Here is a 19,387-nt window from a genome sequence, read left to right as displayed (position 1 = left end):
AAGAGGAGAGTGAAAAAGTTGGCTTAAAATTCAACATTCAGAAAACTAAGATCATGGCATCTGGTCCCATCACCTCATGGGAAATAGATGGGAAGACAGTGGAAACAGTGTCAGACTTCATTTTTTTGGGCTCCAAAATCACTGTGGATGGTGACTGCAGCCATGAAATTAAAAGACGCTTACTCCTTGGAAGGAAAGTTATGACCAACCTGGATAGCGTATTAAAAAGCAGAGACATTACTTTGCCAACAAAGGTCCGTCTAGTCAAGGCTGTGGTTTTTCCAGTGGTCATGTATGGATGCGAGAGTTGGACTGTGAAGAAAGCTGAGCACCAAAGAATTAATGCTTTTGAACTGTGGTGTTGGAGAAGACTCTTGAGAGTCCTTTGGACTGCAAGGAGATCCAACTAGTCCATCCTCAAGGAGATCAGTCCTGGGTGTTCATTGGAAGGACTGATGCTGAAGCTGAAACTCCAGTACTTTGGCCACCTCATGCGAAGAGCTGACTTATTGGAAAAGACCCTGATGCTGGGAGGGATTCGAGGCAGGAGGAGAAGAGGGTGACAGAGTATGAGATGGCTGGATGGCATCACCAACTCAATGGGCATGAGTTTGAGTAAACTCCGGGAGTTGGTGATGGACAGGGAGGCCTGGTGTTCTGCGATTCATGGGGTCGCAGAGTCAGACACAACTGAGCGACTGAACTGAACTGAACTGAACTACCCTTGCAGTTCACCAAGTGAAGGGTGTTTGAATGTATTTTTTACAAGCCTCAGATTTTTTAATTGAAGGGAAGAATTTTATTAGATTTTATTAACATTCAAGACAGCTGTTAGAGTTAGAACATTATCCACAGGGGGGTCATTCACCCACACAGGAGTATCTGGGACTGAACAGTACAAAGGGTATGAGCCTAAGGATTAACCAATAATGCCCCGTTTAGTTAGCAGTTAAAATATTAGAGCAACTTTTAAAAGTATCAGCTATGTTATTACTTTCATTTCTTCAGTCTCTCCTTTTCCCAGTTCATTACAGGGCCTGGGAATTTTGAAGAACTTTTGCATCTGTAAGTGCTACCCAGTATTTTTTTTTCCCCCTCTGCAAATGATTGATGCTTAAAAAACAGCAGATGGTTTATCTTTAGATTGTTTTTTGTGTATAGAGGTTTTTCTCTTTTAGGCATGTATATGTAGCTTTTGTCCTGGCTGCTCTTGTTTTGTGAAATTAAATGCTTTTAAAAAATGCATCTCTTCTTAAATGTGCTGTGGACTTATGGTTCTGCCACTTCCCAGGCCACATGAAGGATGGGCAGTGAAGGTGAGCTATTACATCTCTGTTGTGCATGTTCCCTTGGATGCTGGCCATGTTGTAACCTGATTCCCCATTCGTCTTCCTCTGGTTTTGTCCCCAAGAAACAGTGATCACGCTTAGCACTGAAAGGCCTTTCAGGGGAAGTAAGGGCTCTCCGGATTGGCATTTGACAATCAAGCAAGGAGTTCTAATCAGCAGATACTGTGCTGAAACAGAAGCGCTTCCAGCGCACAGGTGTGTCCTCTGATTTCTGCAGGGTGCACGAGGGAGCTTCACTTGCTATCAAGAGAACACGAAGTGGATTTGGAGCTGTGGTGAGGTGCTTTTATTCTTAGGACTGTTCCAAGAACTGTATGTAATTTGGTTTCACCTGCCTCCCCTAAATTTGTAAGATTAAAACCACCCAGATATAGATAGAAATAACTTTGTGATGGCAGGAAGGACTATGCCCAAGATGAAAAAATGACAAACAGGAAACCTAACAAATCTCTTTAGGGAGGTGGTGTGTTTAGGGCTTAGAGTCGCAAAAAACCTGGATGTGAATCTAGACTCTGCACTTACTAGCTGAGAGCCTTTGATCACGTTTCTTCCCCCATCTGAGTTTTGCTTTCCTCAGGGCTTCCCAGGTGGCTCAGTAGTGAAGAATCTGCCTGCCAATGCAGGTGATGTGGGTTCGATCCCTGGTTCAGGAAGATCCCCTGAAAAGCAAATGGCAACCCACTCCAGTATTCTTACCCGGAAAAGCACATGGACAGAAGAGCCTGGTGGGCTACAGTCCATGGGGTCACAGAGTCGGTCATGGCTAAGTGACTGAGCACAAGCTCATATGTTCCTGTTTCACAGGTTGGGTTTGAGGGTTAAATAAGACGGGGCCTGTAATGTGCTCAGCACAGCCCCCTGGGCCCAGCCTCTCACTGATCAGTTCTGTCAAAAGGCTGAGATTCTGCTGAGTTCTGTCTCTATTGCAGATGACTTCTGTGACCTAGGAAGGCTGGTTTACCCTGCTAAGCTCAGTGTTATCAGGCAGCAGTATTACTAACTCTTAGAGGTGATGTCGAGAGCAAGTGAAATATGCTCTGTGTTCATAAAATATGAACAAGCACAAGGTCAGCCCTGCTTACATTTCCTCCAGGTCACTGACCACCAACTGAAGGAGGGTCCCTTGTTGTGGGCATCCCACAATACTGGGTAGCACATAGAGATGCAAAAGTTCTTTAAGTTTGTGAGGTCCCCCAGTCAGATTTAGGTCCATAAGGAAATCGGTAGCTACTTTCCAGGCCATAGAGGGAATGGAAAGCAGTGGTTAATGCCACTCTGTCATGGGTCAGCAGCTTTGTGTGTTTCCTCTTTGAATCCTCACAGCGATTCTACAAGGATGTGTGTGTATGTGTCCTATTCCCTCCCATTTCACAGACACAGACGCACTGTGAGTACCCATTGTGGAAAAAGTGGGAGAGAGCCAGGTTTAAATTCCAGGTTGGCTACTTACTAGCCATGTGACCTTGGACAACCTATTCAGGCCCAGTTTCCTTACCTGTAATGGTGAGAGTAAAAATATCACCTTGTAGGACTGTTGAGAGGATTAAATATGATAATGTAGGCAAAGCCCCGCAGCGTTATTGTTGGCCTCCGTATTGTTGAGATCTGGTGGGATGGGTTGATTGGTTGGGTTTTTTTTTGGCTGCGTCAAGTCTTAGCTGCAGCACAAGGGGTCTTCATTATGTCATGGGGATCTTCCATTGGGGTGTACGGGTTCAGTAGTTGCAGTGAGTGGGCTTAGTCTCTCCACAGTCTGTGGGATCTTAGTTACCTAACCAGAGATGGAGCCCATGTCCCCTACATTGCCAGGTGGATTCTTAAGCACTGGACCACCAGGGAAGTCACAGGCTTTGGTGAGATATGGTTTTGACCAAAATAAGGCTTTGGAAAATTATATTTTGTTCAAAGAAAATACATAATTCAAAGTCAACAGACTGGCCCTGCCTGTAAAGAAGGCTATTATAGAAATTTGAGAATTTAGGGGAAGGAGAAGAGTAGAGATAAAAGATTAAAAGAAAATTGTCTGGGCATCCATTGGATTTATCTATTTTCTAGGTGACAGTTGGATTTATTTATTCTTTTAAAGACAGTTCACTGATTAAATGTACAAGCATTCTGTTAGCCATTGTCTGACTCAGAATGGGGAAAAAACAAGGGGAAATTATGACTGAGCATAAAAATCTGATGAATAGCAAAAAAAAAAAAAAAAAGGCTAATAAAGGGAATTGATAGGAACCCTGTTGTCCTTTAGTTTGGTAGGATAAGAGTTGGCACAAGACTTGGTACTGGGACCCTTTGGTGCCAGGCACCAAGCCAGTGCTGCTTCAATGTAAGAAAGATTGTGTCGTAATGAGGCCTAAGATAGAAGGAATGAGTACAGAGCATCCCATCAATGGAGGTTTCTAAGCAAGATGATCAGTTGTCAGAAATGTCATAGGTGGATGTGGCACTGGATGGGAGGGTAGTCTGATGTTTAAAAAAATCACTGGGCTTCCCTGATGTCTCAGCAGGTAAAGAATCCACCTGCAATCCTGGAGACACAGGAGATTCATTCAGGTTTGATCCCTGGGTCTGGAAAATCCCCTAGAGGCGGAAATGGCAACCCACTCCAGTATCCTTGCCTGAAAAATCCTGTGGACAGAGGACCCTGGTGGGCTACAGTCCATGGGGTCTCAAAGAGTTGGACACAACTAAGTAAAAAAATTACTGCTAATTATATCTGACAGATACATATGAACAAGGCATATTTTGCACGAAGTCTAAGGAAAACTGAAATTATATACAAGTCACATTTTAAAAAATTAAAAAAGAAAGTACACTTATTGAGTCACATTGGAGTGTGGGAGACCAATGACTGAAGGCCTTTAGCCACTAAAAGGTTGATTTCAAGTCAAGGATCATTTGCAAATTGGCAATATGGAAAAGGCTCTGTCATCTTTCATTGTGATACTTGATCCAAGGACAACTCCCTAAACTGGATGGGCCACTTTCATTTCTTTGCTGAGAGTTTCTTATCTGGACTAAATAATATAGTGTCCTTTGCAAGTTTTTAGATTTTTATTATTTGGAGATATATTCTTTTCCTTTACAAATCTGAGATTAAATATTCCCCTGAAGAAGAGAAGAAGATTTATAATGTGAAGCAGAGACATCTTGAATTATTGAATCAATTTAATGTTCTGCAGTTACACCTAAGAATTTTGAGTTACTTATCAAAATAAAAATGAATCTTACTCAAGAGTTTAGTAGCCCCTGTGGGAAAATGATACTGAAGTCATACAGTCTGTTAGGATATTCCTACTTGAAAAACATTGTATTTAAAATAATTTGTAGATGTGATTAAATATTGATTTGTGTATTAAGAATCTTGTCATTTAGTTTGGGTACAAGGCTGAAATATCTGATTTATATATATATCAGGCTTTTTGAGCAGGATCGATAGGGAAAGGAAGAAAAACTCTTGCTGTGTACCCAACATCATACTAGGTGCATGTAGTCTCATGAAAACCCTACAGCCCTCCGATGTTCTAGGATCCTAAATCCTGGACTCTTAATCCTGATTGTTGCTGTTGTTTAGTCACTAAGTTGTATCTGACTCTTTGCATCCCAATGGACTGCAGCTCACCAGGTTTCCCTGTCCTTCGCTATCTCCCGGAGTTTACTCAAACTCATGTCCATTGAAGCAGTGATGCCACCCAACCATCTTATCTTCTGTCGCACCCTTCTACTGCCCTCAACCTTTCCCAGCACCAGGGTCTTTTCCAGTTCTTCGCAGCAGGTGGCCAAAGTGTTGCACTGAAGCTGAAGCATCAGTGTCAGTCCTTCTAGTGAATATTCAGAGTTAATCCTGATTATCTTGGATGAAATCAAGATGAGCATTGGAAGGCAGATAGGAGGGTAAAATGAGCCAGTGCAGATAAAACACTCAGCACAGTGCCTGGCACACAGTATGTACCAGGACATTTTAACTCTTACTGTAGTCTGCTGTTACCCCAGTTTAATAAATGAGAAATGCCAAATGTAAAAGTCTCAGAATAAAAGATACTTTATTGTGGAAAAGATCTTTTCCTGGAGAAGCACTGAGCAGTGTTTCTCTTACCGAATGTGGATTCCTCCCTTTTTGTCTCTCCCTCCCTCCCCTTCCCCTTCCTCATTCCTTCCTTCCTTCTTTTCTGTGGTTGAAGTGGGCTAGAGGCAGATTACCTGGAGCCTTCTAACCATGGTTAAGAAGTTGAGTTTTATTATAAAAGCAGTGGAACACTGGGGAAGCAACATTTTCTTATTCTACCTTTTATTGGTACTGTTATGATTCTACATAAAATAAATAAAAAGATTCTGGGAAAGTTTTATGTAAACCAACTTAAAGAAGTTGAGAAACAAAAGAGAAGGGAGGTTTTTAAAGTAAACTTGCTGCATATGTTCTTCTCAGGAGGTGAGTGGTTTTATAATGTACACTCAGCACCTGGGATGACCTCACTTTCTAGCTCCTCTTGGCTAATCCGGATGCTTTAGGTCCCATTTTCAGTCCTCCGTCTCTACTATCAGCTCTTTCCACAACATTCCCTCCCTTTTATCATTCATACTTCTATTCCTTCCTTGTTTTTGTTTTTGTTTTCGTTTCCTATGGCAACTCATATTATCCTGACCTTTTACCACACTTTCTAGGATGCTAACCACTGGGCTGATTACACTATAATTCCAGACATTCATCAACCTGGCGTTCAGAACTAATCAGTTGATCAGCCTTATGATTCATAAATATTGAGCATGTATTTTGTGCCAAATTCTGCATTAGACAGTGAAGATTCAAATGTAAATAACTGTTGTTCCCTATCTCTGAGCACCTTCTCATCTAACGTGGTAGCCTTGTAAACCGATGATTAATTGGTTGGATGATAGATTCATTCATTCAGTAGACATTCACTGCAGGCCTTCTGTGTACTGGGCATTGTTCTTCTAGGGGGTCACAACTTGTACAAGATAGACAAGGCTCCCAGCCTTATGGAATTTGGATTCTAGTGAGATTAGATGATCACGGAAGAGATTTAGATGAGTAGCTATTTACTGAGTATTTACCAGAAGCTGGGTACTCTGGTAACCAGATCAAACATTATGATTTTGACTAATTCTCACAAGCCTATGTTACTACATCATCTCCCTTCAAAGATGAGACAGTTGATGATTAGAGAATCTAAGTAAAATGCCCAAAGTTTCACAGGTAATTGGACTCGGCCATAAATCTGAGTGTTGTTGCATAATTACAGGGCTATTTGTGGGATGTTGTACGTGCTTTTGTCTCTTCCAGGAAAGAGCAGAGCTGAGGTGGGAGGAAGGGTGTGTGTGAGCAGGTGGTGGTGGGGGGTGTGGAAACACGGGAAGTGTAATACTCTCATTCCTGCTGCATCCAGTCCACCTCCTCCCCCTTCAGGAAGGTGGACGCTTAGCGGCACAAGCACTGATGTTCCCGCCCCCACGCCTGTTGTTAGTCCCCACTCTGCTTGACAGTACCCTCGCTCTGTATGTCACATTCACAGCCAGGCTTGGGTCTTGTTCAAACCATTCATCTTCCAGCAGCTTCTCTAGGTCCTCCCTTCATGCAGGATCAGTGTCTACTTCCCTTCTTCCATTGAACTTTTTTTTTTTTCAAGCATGGTAATGCTTCTCAGAGACTGTCTTATTTTTCAGTTATTTTGTATTCCTCGTAATTCCTCCCAAGAAATTGATGACCCTTGAACAGAAGCATCATGCCTTACCTGCATCTCATTCCTCACAGCATCAGTGCAGTCTTTTATACACAATGGGTGCTAATACTGTTCCTGGTACTTATTCCAAAGTCATGATGCACAAGAAAGCTTTCTTTTCAGTGGCGGGAGGAGAGGTCTTCCAGTGCTTAATCTGGTTATTGCAGTATCTAGCTTCTGGTTAAACACTAAGTATACAAATAGTTATTCTTCATTCAATTATGACCAATCTTTAATTATTGCGATAATTAGGTGAGCAGCCCTTTTGTTAAGAGCGCCCTCCAGATGTGTCTTTTAGAACTGCTTTGGCACTTTGTAATTTTCTTTTAGCTGGTGGGATCTTAGTTCCCTGACCAGGGATCAAACCCAGGCCTCTGTCAATGGAAGTGCAGAATCCTGAACACTGGAGCACTAGGGAATTCCCTAAGGACTTTGTAGTTTTTGTGAGGTCTGACAGTCCTCTCTTCTCCTCTGCTTGGACCTCCCCTTCACTCTGTCACACTCACAGCCAGGCTTGGGTCTTATTCAGACTGCAGCTTTTGCAGTCCTCCTTCATGCCAGCCTCCTCAGGACCTCCTGGGTTTAAGTCAGAGCTTCTAAAGGAAGCATCTGTTTGAGAATAAAATAAATATACTGTCTGGATCTAGCCATCTTTAGTAACTTTCTCTGCCTCCTCTTCAGGCAAGCTTTTCATTTTCTGTAGTAATCAGCTTTCTCAAACGCTCTGAGAATGGGGGAATTTGTGAAGTGTTTTGAATTTGAAAAATGCGACTCTGGGTCTCCTCGGTGGGGACCCAGCTGGCCAGCATGGCCCTGGAATGAGGGGGATGAGAGTGGGAGGGCTCCCATGTCTGTACAATGGCAAATAGAGAAAGATGGCTTGGAAACAGGGGGGAAAAATGCTCAGAGGGGAAGGAAATAATAAAATCAAGCTGCTTTATGGCTTATCAGCCCAAAAAGCTTTTCAGTTAAGCTCCATCTATAAAGGTGGGTCCAAGTAATGTTTGTTTTGCATTTCAGGCATTATTGTGTGATAAGTGGTGTAAATTTAGCCCCTTTAAGCCTGATCTCTTGGGAGTTGGATTTTAAGAGACTTTATTTGAAAGGACTGTATCGATTGGGTTTTGATTTGGTCCCTCCTTACTAAAGAGACTACTAAATAATGGCTGGGCCTCCCTGGTAGGCCTTTTTTGTTTTTAATTCATTTTATGGGTCTCTCTATTTGCCCTTGTTCTCCACCTTCAATTTTTAACTGTTCTACTTAAAAAGACTGAAGTGATGTGAAAGAGGGGTAAAAGGGAAAGAAAATCAACTGTCACATTGTAAGCTTAATTGATTCAATAAATAACGTCTTTCAATTCCCAAGGCAAACCCCAAAGTCTTCACTTACGTCAGCTAGCTCTCGGCTCAGTAAATGGTGGCGTTCTTAATTTAGACAGATGGGAAGAGTTCACTGGTGCTCACCTCTAAGGAAGGAGTCTGCTTTTCTGGTTTTAAAGACATACCGACTAGACTTTGGGGCCCACTCTATAAAAAGAAGCTTGCAACAGAATTAACATGGCCATTTTTATTCATCCTGAAAAGAGAAGGAAGGCATTTAATTATTGTTCAGGGGTTTGTTGAACCAAAGGGGGAAAAGAAAAACGAGACAAGGGGAATGAAATCTACTAGTCCATATGTTCGACGCAGGCAGGGACTTAGACTTGTTCACCATTTACTCTCCAGTACACATGGGCAGGTGCCCAGTAAATATTTGTGAACTGGTTTTGTGTTGAATGAGTAAGAGCAGAATTAGTTTAAATGTCATTCCACTTGTTGTTTCATCCTCAACCCCTCCTTTCCCCTGTAATTAAAAAGGTAAATAGCTCTAAGAGTATGTGCTGTATCTTCAGAAATGATTAAGGACAATTGTTTCATCAGTGTCTGGAGGTGGTATCCAGCTGCTTTTTTTTTTTTAAACATATTCTCATACTTGAATGAGTCGTGCTTCAGAACCACAGGAGGACTGTCTGCAGACTCCATGCTCCAGCCTTGGAAGTTCAGATTGTAGGGATCTGGGTAGGGCTGGGACTCTGTATTTGCTTTTGTGGGTTCCTCTAGTAATTCTGGTTTAATCACTGTTTAGTCAGCCTCCAGGTGCCCTGAACTCTCTGGTCTAAGTGATGCCTGGTAAAAGTGAGGAGCCTGAGGTGCCCAGCAGAATACTCAGCAGGGCTCCTGGCCCAATAGTCTGATGTTTCGGTTCGCCCCATACTCCACACTTCTTGGTATCAACAAGATCCTTTAGTTAATATTTCTTCCTTCCAAGATAGTGGCTATATTTGTGGTGCTGGAGAAGACTCCTGAGAGTCCCTTGGACAGCAAGGAGATCAAACCAGTCAATCCTAAGGGAATCAACCCTGAATACTCATTGGAAGGACTGATGCTGAAGCTGAAACTCCAGTATTTTGGTCATCTTTATGTAAACAGCTGAGTCATTGGAGAAGCACATGATGCTGGAAAAGATTGAGGGCAGAAGGAGGAGAGGGTGTCGGAGGATGAGATGGCTGGATGGCATCACTGATGCAATGAACATGAACTTGGGCAAACTCTGGGAGATGGTGAGGGACAGGGAGGCCTGGCGTGCTGCAGTCCATGGGGTTGCAAAGAGTCGAACACAACTGGGTGACTGAACAACAACAACAGCAGCTAGAAATCTGAAGGACCTTTGGAAACCTCAAGGAACCTCAAGGAAATGTTAACTTTTGTTTAGTGTAGTTTTAGTTCTGTTGTTTTGTCACTAAGTTGTGTCCTACTCTTTTGTGACCCCATGGACTATAGCCCACCAGGTTCCTCTGTTCATGGGATTTCCCAAACAAGAATACTGGAGTGGGTTGCCATTTCCTTCTGCAGGAAATCTTCTCGACCCAAGGATCAGACTCATGTCTCCTTCATTGCAGGCGGATTCTTTACCATTGGGCCACCAGGGAAGCCCTCAGTGTAATTTAGTACTCAGTGTATTGTGTTGTCTTCTCTAGAGATGCGTTCCCCTCCTGTGACTCAGAACAAACCGCAAGTAGGAAGTCCCTATCTGTCTCCTGTAGTTCCTCTCAGTCTTTCCCAGCCCTGCTTGACTGTGGGAAGCAGCAGTTAAAGATCCAGCACTCTGGGGTCTACTAGAGTCCTCTGAAATCAAAGCCTTACCGTGTGGGGCCTGAGACCTGCAGTTTAAGTTAGTGTTGCTCATTGTTATCCTCTGTCCTGTCCCTGAGTGCAGTCTGTCCCATTTCTGACAACCCAGCTTTGAATTCCTTAACACTGCAGTTCATAATTACATCACAACCCTGCCTTTCCATCTGAAGGTTTAGCCTCTGATCTACAGAACTTGTCCTTCAAGAAGGAAAGAGGGAGTATCTGCTTTCTTCTTTCCTTCAGGGTAGAACTTGACCAGCTGAGGTGGATGGGCTGGCAACTTGATGTGTTCAGCCTTGGTGTGAGCCTTGTGATGTTAAGGGGTGCCCCTGAAACCAGAATTCAGCGTCTGTGTTCTTCCTCTGGCTTTATTATTTAATAGCTGTATAATGTGGGGGAAATTACTAAACCCTCCTTGAATTTCTGTTTTCTTCATCAGTAAAATGAAGGTTAAACAAGGTTGGGCTCTCGGACACAGGCTCAGATGGAGATTTTTGTGCAGAGGGTAGTTGGAATGGGCTCTTGGGAACAACTCTTGTGAGGGAGTGAGGGAAGTGGGCAGAAGGTAACCGTGAACTGCAATGCAGTCGTGATGAAGGTCTCAGCTGACCCAATGGGGAACTGTGGCAATGGGATACCCTTCCGAGTTGTCCCAAATTTACACGGGGGGCTGGATCTTCCTTCCTTATATTGGCCAGCCATCCGATGTGGGCCAGTCCTGGAGAGGGGCATGACCTTAGGTACCACAGCTCCCTTTGGCCGAGGGTAGCTGGGTGCTGGCAGCAGCCTGTGGTGCTGGCAGAAGGGGGAGGATCTCCATAGTCCACCTCGTACCCACCACCGGATGACGGTGCACCAGATAACGCCCACGCAGACCTCGGCAGCGAGTCTAGCACTTGTGTAAGTATTGAGTAAACACAGGCATAGCTTCTTTTATCACACCTGACAGACACTGCACATTTTACAGACTGAAGGTTTGTGGCCACCCTCCATCAAGCAAGCCTTTTTTTTTTTTTTTTTGGCTGTGCTGGGTCTTTGTTGTGGCATGCAGGCTTCTCTGGTTGTGGCTTATGGGATCCTAGTTCTCTGACCAGGGATCAAACCCATGTCCCCTACATTGGAAGGCAAGATCTTAATCACTGGACCACCAGGGAAATCCCCAGGCAAGTCTTTCGGCATCATTTTTCCAACAGCATCTGCTCACTCCGTGTCTCTGTGTCACATTTCAGTAATTTCTGACCTGTTCGTTGTCATTATACCTGTTACGGTGATCTGTGATCTCTGATATCACTGGTGTAGTGTTAACTATCACCATGATTACTCCAGCTCTGGCAGTGCCACTTAGTAGCTGGATCACTTTCAGTAAGTCGCTTAAATTGCTTTCTTATGTTTAAAATGGAAGATTCACAGCTCTGCTCTGCCTGTTTCCCCAAGTAGTTCCGAGCACATGTGGAGATAACGTATATAAAATTGCTGAATGGAATATTATAAAAATGTGAGATATGACTACAAGCCTACTTTTCTGAAATGAATACATGGCCATAGCTTGGATTCCTTGAAGGGAAAGGTTGTGATAAATGTAAAAGTGCTTGTCCGTGAAATGTGGCATTTTGATGTTTCTTTCTTCTCTCCCTAGGGAATTAGAATAATGGAGATGCTGCTAAAGGAACAGTGTGGTGCCCCCTTAGCCGAATAAAGAATCACCAGTGAGTACCAAAAGCAAAATCAGAATTATTTACTCAAGCCATGTCTTCATGCTTATAAGCCTAAGTATTATGCTCCAGCTTCCCTGGGCTATTCTTGCTGTATGTTTCCCAGTTATACTCACAGGATGCTTCTTGCAAGTGTTTTGTTATCTGTTCTATATACCTTTATTTGCTTGGTTCTTTGATTTTCAGAGCAGTTTTGTACTATGTGCTGGGTTGCAACTGCTCTTAGATTGTTTAAACTGCTCAATGCAATCCTCTGTGATTGCCACCCTCAAGGTATATAGCATAGGTTGTAGAGACTGCAGTTCAGAATTAACTGAAGCCTAATTTTATTGTCCCAAGAACAGTGAAAGCAGGGGTTTAAAGCTGTATTTGGAGCAGGAAAAAGAATAAGAAAGGGGCATGTTGATTGACCAGTGAAATACAGATATTTCATCAGTTATGTGTATTCCTGCCAATTGGGGGTGGCTGTCTGAAATGCTATTGAGGAGGATGCCAAGGCCTGGAAAATAACTCTTGGGCTCTGGATAAGAGTATTGTGATTGATCAGCAATGTCTACCATGGGCAGAGGATGGAAGAGATAGTACTTGTGCTGGAGCACATGCCACTTTCAGGGCAAGTGATGTAGGGTTAACAGATAAGCAAGGGGATTCCAGAAGTACTTCCTTTTCAGTTCTTTAAGTTTTTTTTTATCTACATCAAGGAGAATGGCATGCTTGCTGGGAAGCGAAGAACAAAGTTATCTGAGAGACTGAAAGCCTAGTATAAGTTAGTGGATTTGCATATTACCTGGTTTATTTGACTTCGATTTTTAACATCTGAGAGAAGGTAGAACCTTTGAATAGAGCAAACATTATCATGGGTAATTCAGAATTACCTCAAAGTTCCTTATGTTGGCTTTAACCTAGAGTATACATGGTCTTGTGTAAACGACCTGGTCTCTAACTTTGATATCCAATAAAGTTTGAGAACAGTTAACCAAAGAAGAAGCAAAAGGAACATTTGTATACAAGAACCTCAGCATGCAAAGCATGCTGGCCAGGCCTATGCATGAGGATTGGAGAATTATAAAGGGTTTCTGCTTGTTTGCAAGTTTGACTCCATTCTGATGAATATTAAACCTCTGTATACCTAACACACACTGATACATCTATTTATTACTGGAAGGGCTAAGCAAGATAATTCCATCTAGTGAAAGCCTGGCACATGGCAGGTGCTCAAACAGTGTTGGCATGGAATCGACATGTGTGCTCCCACATCTGCTCTGTTCTTGGGAAAGTTGTGGAGAATAACTTGGCCACAGCCCCCTGTTTTTCCAAATTGGCCTCTCTGTGAGGCTTTCAAAGCACCTCTGGTGCACTTGGGCATAGAGCCCATCTTACCCTGCAGGGTGGAACCTAAAGTCAGGTTAATTAGAGAATGAGGAACTCAACTTACAACTATATATTGGTTTTCAGACTTTACATCAGTGGTTTGGAAACTTTAGTGAGCGTCAGAATCACGTGGAGAATTTGGTAAACACAGAGTGGTGAGTCCCACTCTGAGTTCCTGATTCAGGAGGTCTGGGTGGAGCCTGGGGCTTTGTGCTTCTGACCACAGTCCAGGGGATGCTGGTGAGGCTGGTCCAGGGACCACACCTTAAGAATGATTGCTTTAAATAAGTTCCCATCTTGGAGTTGTAGACAGATGAAATGCAAGGACCCTGCAAAAGCTGATGGCTGGTGTTTTGAAATTATTGTGTACATCTTCCATCAACTTTAATCAGAGGAGGAATAATTTTCTGTGTGTGGCTTTTCCCTGATTTTAGCATCTCAGCCTCTTCTTATTTGCCAATTTTATCTTTTCTTCCCCCTCCTTGAAGGTTGACAGGCTTCACAGTGGAGCAAAGATGACTGAAAAGGGTTGAGACTCAACAACACATCATGTTTGAAATCGTCAGCCTGTGGTTTTGATTTAAAGGGTTATAGTGAAAAAGAGGAAATTTAATAAGCATTAGCTCCCATCTTAAATGACTCATGTTCTTGTTCTTTGGTTTTGGTTTTACTGTGGTGGAAAGCGAAGTCATGAACTCGAGGCTTTTTGTTGTTTCTAAAAAGCAACCAGTTCTCCTCCCTGAAGTGAAGAAGCTGAGGTCTGGATGCTATGAGGAGCTGAGTGCAGGCGAGCTGCAGAATGCCTTTAATGCAACAGAGTTCCTGGAGGATTTACGTCGTTCAGACTGTCATCGTTTATGACCAGTTCTGTCAGGAGCAGCTATGAATTAAGGACTGTATACTCTTACCACAGGGGTCTACAGTCACTGCAAATTAGGGGCTATGGCCAAGGCTTTACGCTTTTTTCAAAATTGGCTTCATTGCTCAGTTAAATTGCCTTCATCAGCACAATTAAATTGACTAATTTCAGTGTATGACTCGGTCAGTCAGTTCAGTCGCTCAGTTGTTTCCGACTCTTTGCGACCCCATGAATCGCAGTACGCCAGGCCTCCCTGTCCATCACCAACTCCCGGAGTTTACTCAAACTCATGCCCATCGAGTTGGTGATGCATCCAGTCATCTCATCCTCTGTTGTCCCCTTCTCCTCCTGCCCCAATCCCTCCCAGCATCAGGGTCTTTTCCAGTGAGTCAGCTCTTTGCATGAGGTGGCCAAAGTACTGGAGTTTCAGTTTCAACATCAGTCCTTGCAATGAATACCCAGGACTCATCTCCTTTAGGATGGACTGCTTGGATCTCCTTGCAGTCCAAGGGACTCTCAAGAGTCTTCTCCAACACCACAGTTTAAAAGCATCAATTCTTCGGCACTCAGCTTTCTTCACAGTCCAACTCTCACATCCATACATGACCACTGGAAAAACCATAACCTTGACCAGACGGACCTTTGTTGGCAAAGTAATGTCTCTGCTTTTTAATATGCTATCTAGGTTGGTCATAACTTTCCTTCCAAGGAGTAAGCGTCTTTTAATTTCATGGCTGCAGTCACCATCTGCAGTGATTGTGGAGCCCCCAGAAGTAAAGTCTGACACTGTTTCCACTGTCTCCCCATCTATTTCCCATGAGGTGATGGGACCAGATGCCATGATCTTAGTTTTCTGAATGTTGAGCTTTAAGCCAACTTTTCTACTCTCCTCTTTCGCTTTCATGACTCGGTAAGTTTTGACAAATGTACACAGCTGTGTCAGCATCATGAAGAACACGATATGGAGCATTTTGAGGCATTTCTGTCCCTGCAGTGCTGTTGCTGCGATGCTGTTGCCAGTTTATTGCTCCCACCTTTTAGCTCATGTTTTGGACTGTTTTTGCAAAATTTTGGCAAGTTTGAAATATACCTATCTTAATGGAACTTTTTATTTTCTAAAAATTACATTTACCAAAGTGGGAGAATGTAGGTAGGGAAACTTCCTTTTATGTGCAATAAAATGCTTCATTGAAAGAAAGGGCTGAGGGGGAGGTGTGGGGTGGGGATTAACTCCATAGCTAAAGAGCAGAAGTCAGCCAACTGTAACCCAGAGGCTAAATCTAACCTGTGGCCTCTTTTGTAAATAAAGTTTTATTGAAACTCAGCTATGTTCCTGGTCATGTTCCAGCTACAGCAGAAGCATCGAGCTGTGACATATCTTTTACCATCTGGCCCTTTAAGAAAAGTTGTCTCTCCCAGGGATTAGAGTTTGATGGCTCCTAAATTAGCATGAGGTGGCCTCCTGGTGGTGGTATGGTCTTTGTTTGGTTTTAAATGTATCATTTGATCTCATCTTGCCTCTAGTCCAAAGTTGATAATAGTATGAGAGTTAACTCTGACCACCAGTTGGAGGGTGTTATTTTAAGGCATGAAAAAGCATTAAAAGGATCACAACAATGACGCTAAGACACCAGCAATAGTGGTCATTAAAATTGCTTCATAAGGTTCTAGTGCACACGCATAGTGGGGTAGAAATACAGGTTTTTGTTTAGCAGGTGCAGTAGCACTCTGATGTGGCGATAGTGTAGGTGCCATGTCCAGTGTACTCAGATTTTGAGCTTTGGAATGTTGCAGTTCTTAACAGTGTTTTAAAAAAGCATTCCATGGGGTCTGTACAAATGTGTCCAAGGAGATGTTGTTTAATATTTTTATATTCTACTACACATTTCAAATGTGCATAATTTAAAATCACACATAGAACCTGACCACATTGTGTAGGGTACCACCTCGCCCTAACGATGCTTCCATATCTCAGTGGCATGTGTATTCTAGTTGGTGTTGATAGTTAGAAAGCTTAGAAGGTGATTTTGTCCTGAGCTTAGGTGCATAAATCTCACTAACCAGTCTGCTTGCGGTGTGCTGCTGACACATCCATCTGATAGATTTTTGATTTCCTGTCATTTTTGCAGAAAACAAATAGCCCTGACATCTGTTTGTTCTTGCTGCTGGCAGTTGGGAGGCCGGGCCTGGTGAGGTTTGATAACATAGTCACCTTCTTTCACATGGGAATGATTAAGACCTCAGTTTTCGCTATATCTTAACTTCCCTTTGAACCAGCTCCTTTGGGTAGCTGGACTTAATAAAATGAGGTGCTTGCTTTGTTCGAAGATCATTAGGAGACAGAAGTGCAATTTCTTTTTTTTTTTTTTTAAGAAATGCAATTTCTTTTAGAATTAGCCATAGTGATAGAATTCAAGCGGCTCTTAAGAGTTGCTTCAGAAAAAGTGGGCAAATAAGCGTTGACCGTGAGACATGTTCGTTAGGTGGTAAAGCCTGTTTGCTTTCTCTTGCAGGGAAGTCGTGCTGTGTCTACTTCTGCCTGAGCATATTTCCTCGGACACAACACATCCAAAGACACGGGTTTAGAAGTACAGATTTAAGGATGTGGTGTTGGCAGCTTAGAGAAGAGGACACCTTCCTGCTGGCACTTGACGTGATCCATGCCCCTGGGAGTCGGCCCCAGAGAGAGGCTCTTGTGTGGCTGACACCTTCTGGCTGATTCTTAATGGCACAAGCTCTGCAATTTTACAAATAAAGAAAAAATTCCAGAGAAGGTGATGTCCAAAGAAAAAATCCTGGAGAAGCTGATGTCTGTCCTTCATCAGGACATTCTGCTGATTGCCTGGTGATGGTGTCAGGACAGCTAAGGATGGGCCAGAGGCCTGGAAAGTGCTGCGTGTTTCTACTTGTTCTCTGCATCATGGCTTATAGAACTAACAAGAGGATGCTGGGGCAAATAAAGTAGTTAAACCTGATACGTGATTCTTGGGTGGCCTGAAACAGACAGAAATACACCAGACCTGTGTTGAAGTTAAGCCATATTCATAGAAATGTTGAAGAGTCTCAGAAGTCAGGAGCACTTGACTTTTTTTACCCAGCAATACAACGTACCTGCTACCAGCATAGCTTTTATAATGTGAACTGTGATTGGTCCTTAACACAACCTGGAGCGGGCAGGGAGGCTGTGGGCTATCATCTTGGCTCCTTCTAACTCATTCTGGGATGTGGAGCAGGTCATGTGACCTCTTCGTGTTTTTTTTTTTTTTTTTTTTTTTAACTGGGCAAATGGGGATAATCGGGCACAGCTCTTTCTACTTGTGATGATGAAACCAGGGTATTTGATGTAAAAGGCTCAAGTCTGGGAGCTGAACGGACAGAAGCGCGTTTGAACATACGCGCAGCTCCCAGCAGTTCCATGATCATGTACGTAGTTTAAAGTCTTTCTGATACTCATTTTTAAAATTGTAAAACGGGGTTATAGAGTTAACCTTACGAGGTTGTTGGAACAATTGGACAACATGTGATTAAGTGCCTAGCATGCTTTTTGGTACACAGAAGTAAATAGAAGCCATTATTATTATGTGAAACAGTTTTGGAAATGTGCTTTTCCAGTGTAATATAATGTAGTATTACTGTTTGAAAATTAGATGATGGTAGTTTGCATTTCCTAGGATGGGAAGCCAAAATGTAAGTATGCACTATCTAAATGAAAGCTTGAAGAGAGGCAATAATTTGCAGTTCCTTTTAAGATAAAAATTGGGCCATTCCTGGAAAGTCTTGGGGAAATCTTTTTTTTTAATGTTTAAAAATTTTCCATTTAATGCACTGATGAATTTCAGACGAATTGTATTTTTCTTTCTTCTTTTTTTTTTAAATACAAGCCAGCTACTGTGGGCTCCTCTTATGGTATTTGAGCTGTTTGTGCTGCCTGAGTTTTGTGTCTCAGGATAATTTCCCTTCATTTCCTTAGTGTTTCATTCTTTGGTTGGATTCAGAGGGAAAATGAATGATGGAATCGGAACATGCTTTGACCTCCATTTCCAGTTTGTAAACGTAGGTTTTTGGAATAATGGAACATTTCCAAAAGTAAAAAAGCTAATGTGAGTTATCATGGAGGTGAGAGGTGGGAAACCAGTATTTGGAAGTTGATGTTAGAATAATCATTACTTTGGGAGTTCCCTAGTGGTCTGGTGGTTAGGATTCCACACTTTCACTGCCATGGCTTGGGTTCAGTTCCTGGTCAGGGAACTGAGGTCCTGCAAGCTGCATCGTTTGGCTAGAAAAAAAAAAGAGTAAATGTAACGCTTCACATTCAGCAACTTGCATTCCCTGAAGGCAGGAGTTCTCAGCCTTGGCTGTCCATTAGAACCACGTGGGAGCTTTCTGCAAGCCTACCCCCGGGGTTTCATCCCAGATCTATAAGTCAGAGTCTCCAGGGGTGGATCCCAAACATCAGCTTTTTTTTTTTTTTTGTAAAGCTCCCTAGTGATTCCAATGAACAGCTAAGGACACAAACTCTGCAGTGATTTCTCGGTGATTTGCAGGTATTATCTGATTCCTTTTTTAACACCTCCAAGGTAGGAAGGTGTCTTTGTAGCAGGAATTACCGTTAGAGTAAAGCACAGAGAGACTGACTTTAGGCCTTAATTCCTTACAGCTGGGGCGGCCGATGCAAACACCTGCAGGGTCTGGCAAGTGATCTGGTGTGTGAAGCAGGCTGGTGGACCCTAGGGAGACCCCAGGAATATGTGGCTGGCCAAAGGTGGGCAGCTGCCACCCAGTTCAGCACACTGCTGCCAAGTGGCTGGTTTTTCTAGTTCTTCTAATTTCCAATTTTATGGGAAAGGATAGAATTAAAAAAAAAAAAAAACCTTCCAATTTTTATGTGTTGGCAACGAATTCAGGATTGTTTAAAACATTGTGCCGGCCAAACAAAACATGTTTGCCGGTAGTTTCCAGCCTTTGCTTCAAGAGTGTTAAGGACCAGCTTAAACATCTCAGCCAATTTTTGAGAGATTTGCATTTCCCGATTCTGGATGTAAGCTGCTCTCTGCCTGTCCTCCAAGACTGCTTTCACGTGTTTTCCTCCCCTTTCCCAAGCCGTCCTCTGAACTCACATCAGACACTTTTCTTCACTATTTTTCTCCCCGTGGGCATCCATTACTTCAAGCTTACATATATGGC

At 42.9% G+C, this 19,387-nt stretch overlaps 1 protein-coding gene across 2 annotated transcripts in view; it reads left to right on the top strand.

The window, feature by feature from the left end:
- PRELID2 (PRELI domain containing 2) overlaps positions 1-17,178 on the top strand; it is a 78,835-nt gene extending 61,657 nt beyond the window's left edge. For both annotated transcript variants that reach the window (XM_020872297.2, XM_020872292.2), the window contains 2 exons: positions 11,898-11,967; positions 16,717-17,178. In XM_020872297.2, coding sequence (XP_020727956.1) covers positions 11,898-11,957 — 60 coding nt within the window. In that variant the 3' untranslated portion in view covers positions 11,958-11,967; positions 16,717-17,178. The remainder of the gene's footprint in view (positions 1-11,897; positions 11,968-16,716) is intronic.
- The last annotated feature ends 2,209 nt before the right edge of the window (positions 17,179-19,387 follow it).

Source organism: Odocoileus virginianus, chromosome 3 (assembly GCF_023699985.2).
Source record: "Odocoileus virginianus isolate 20LAN1187 ecotype Illinois chromosome 3, Ovbor_1.2, whole genome shotgun sequence".
Lineage (NCBI taxonomy): Eukaryota > Metazoa > Chordata > Mammalia > Artiodactyla > Cervidae > Odocoileus > Odocoileus virginianus.
Note: the sequence above shows the minus strand (reverse complement) of the source record. Positions and strands in the feature narration are given on the sequence as shown.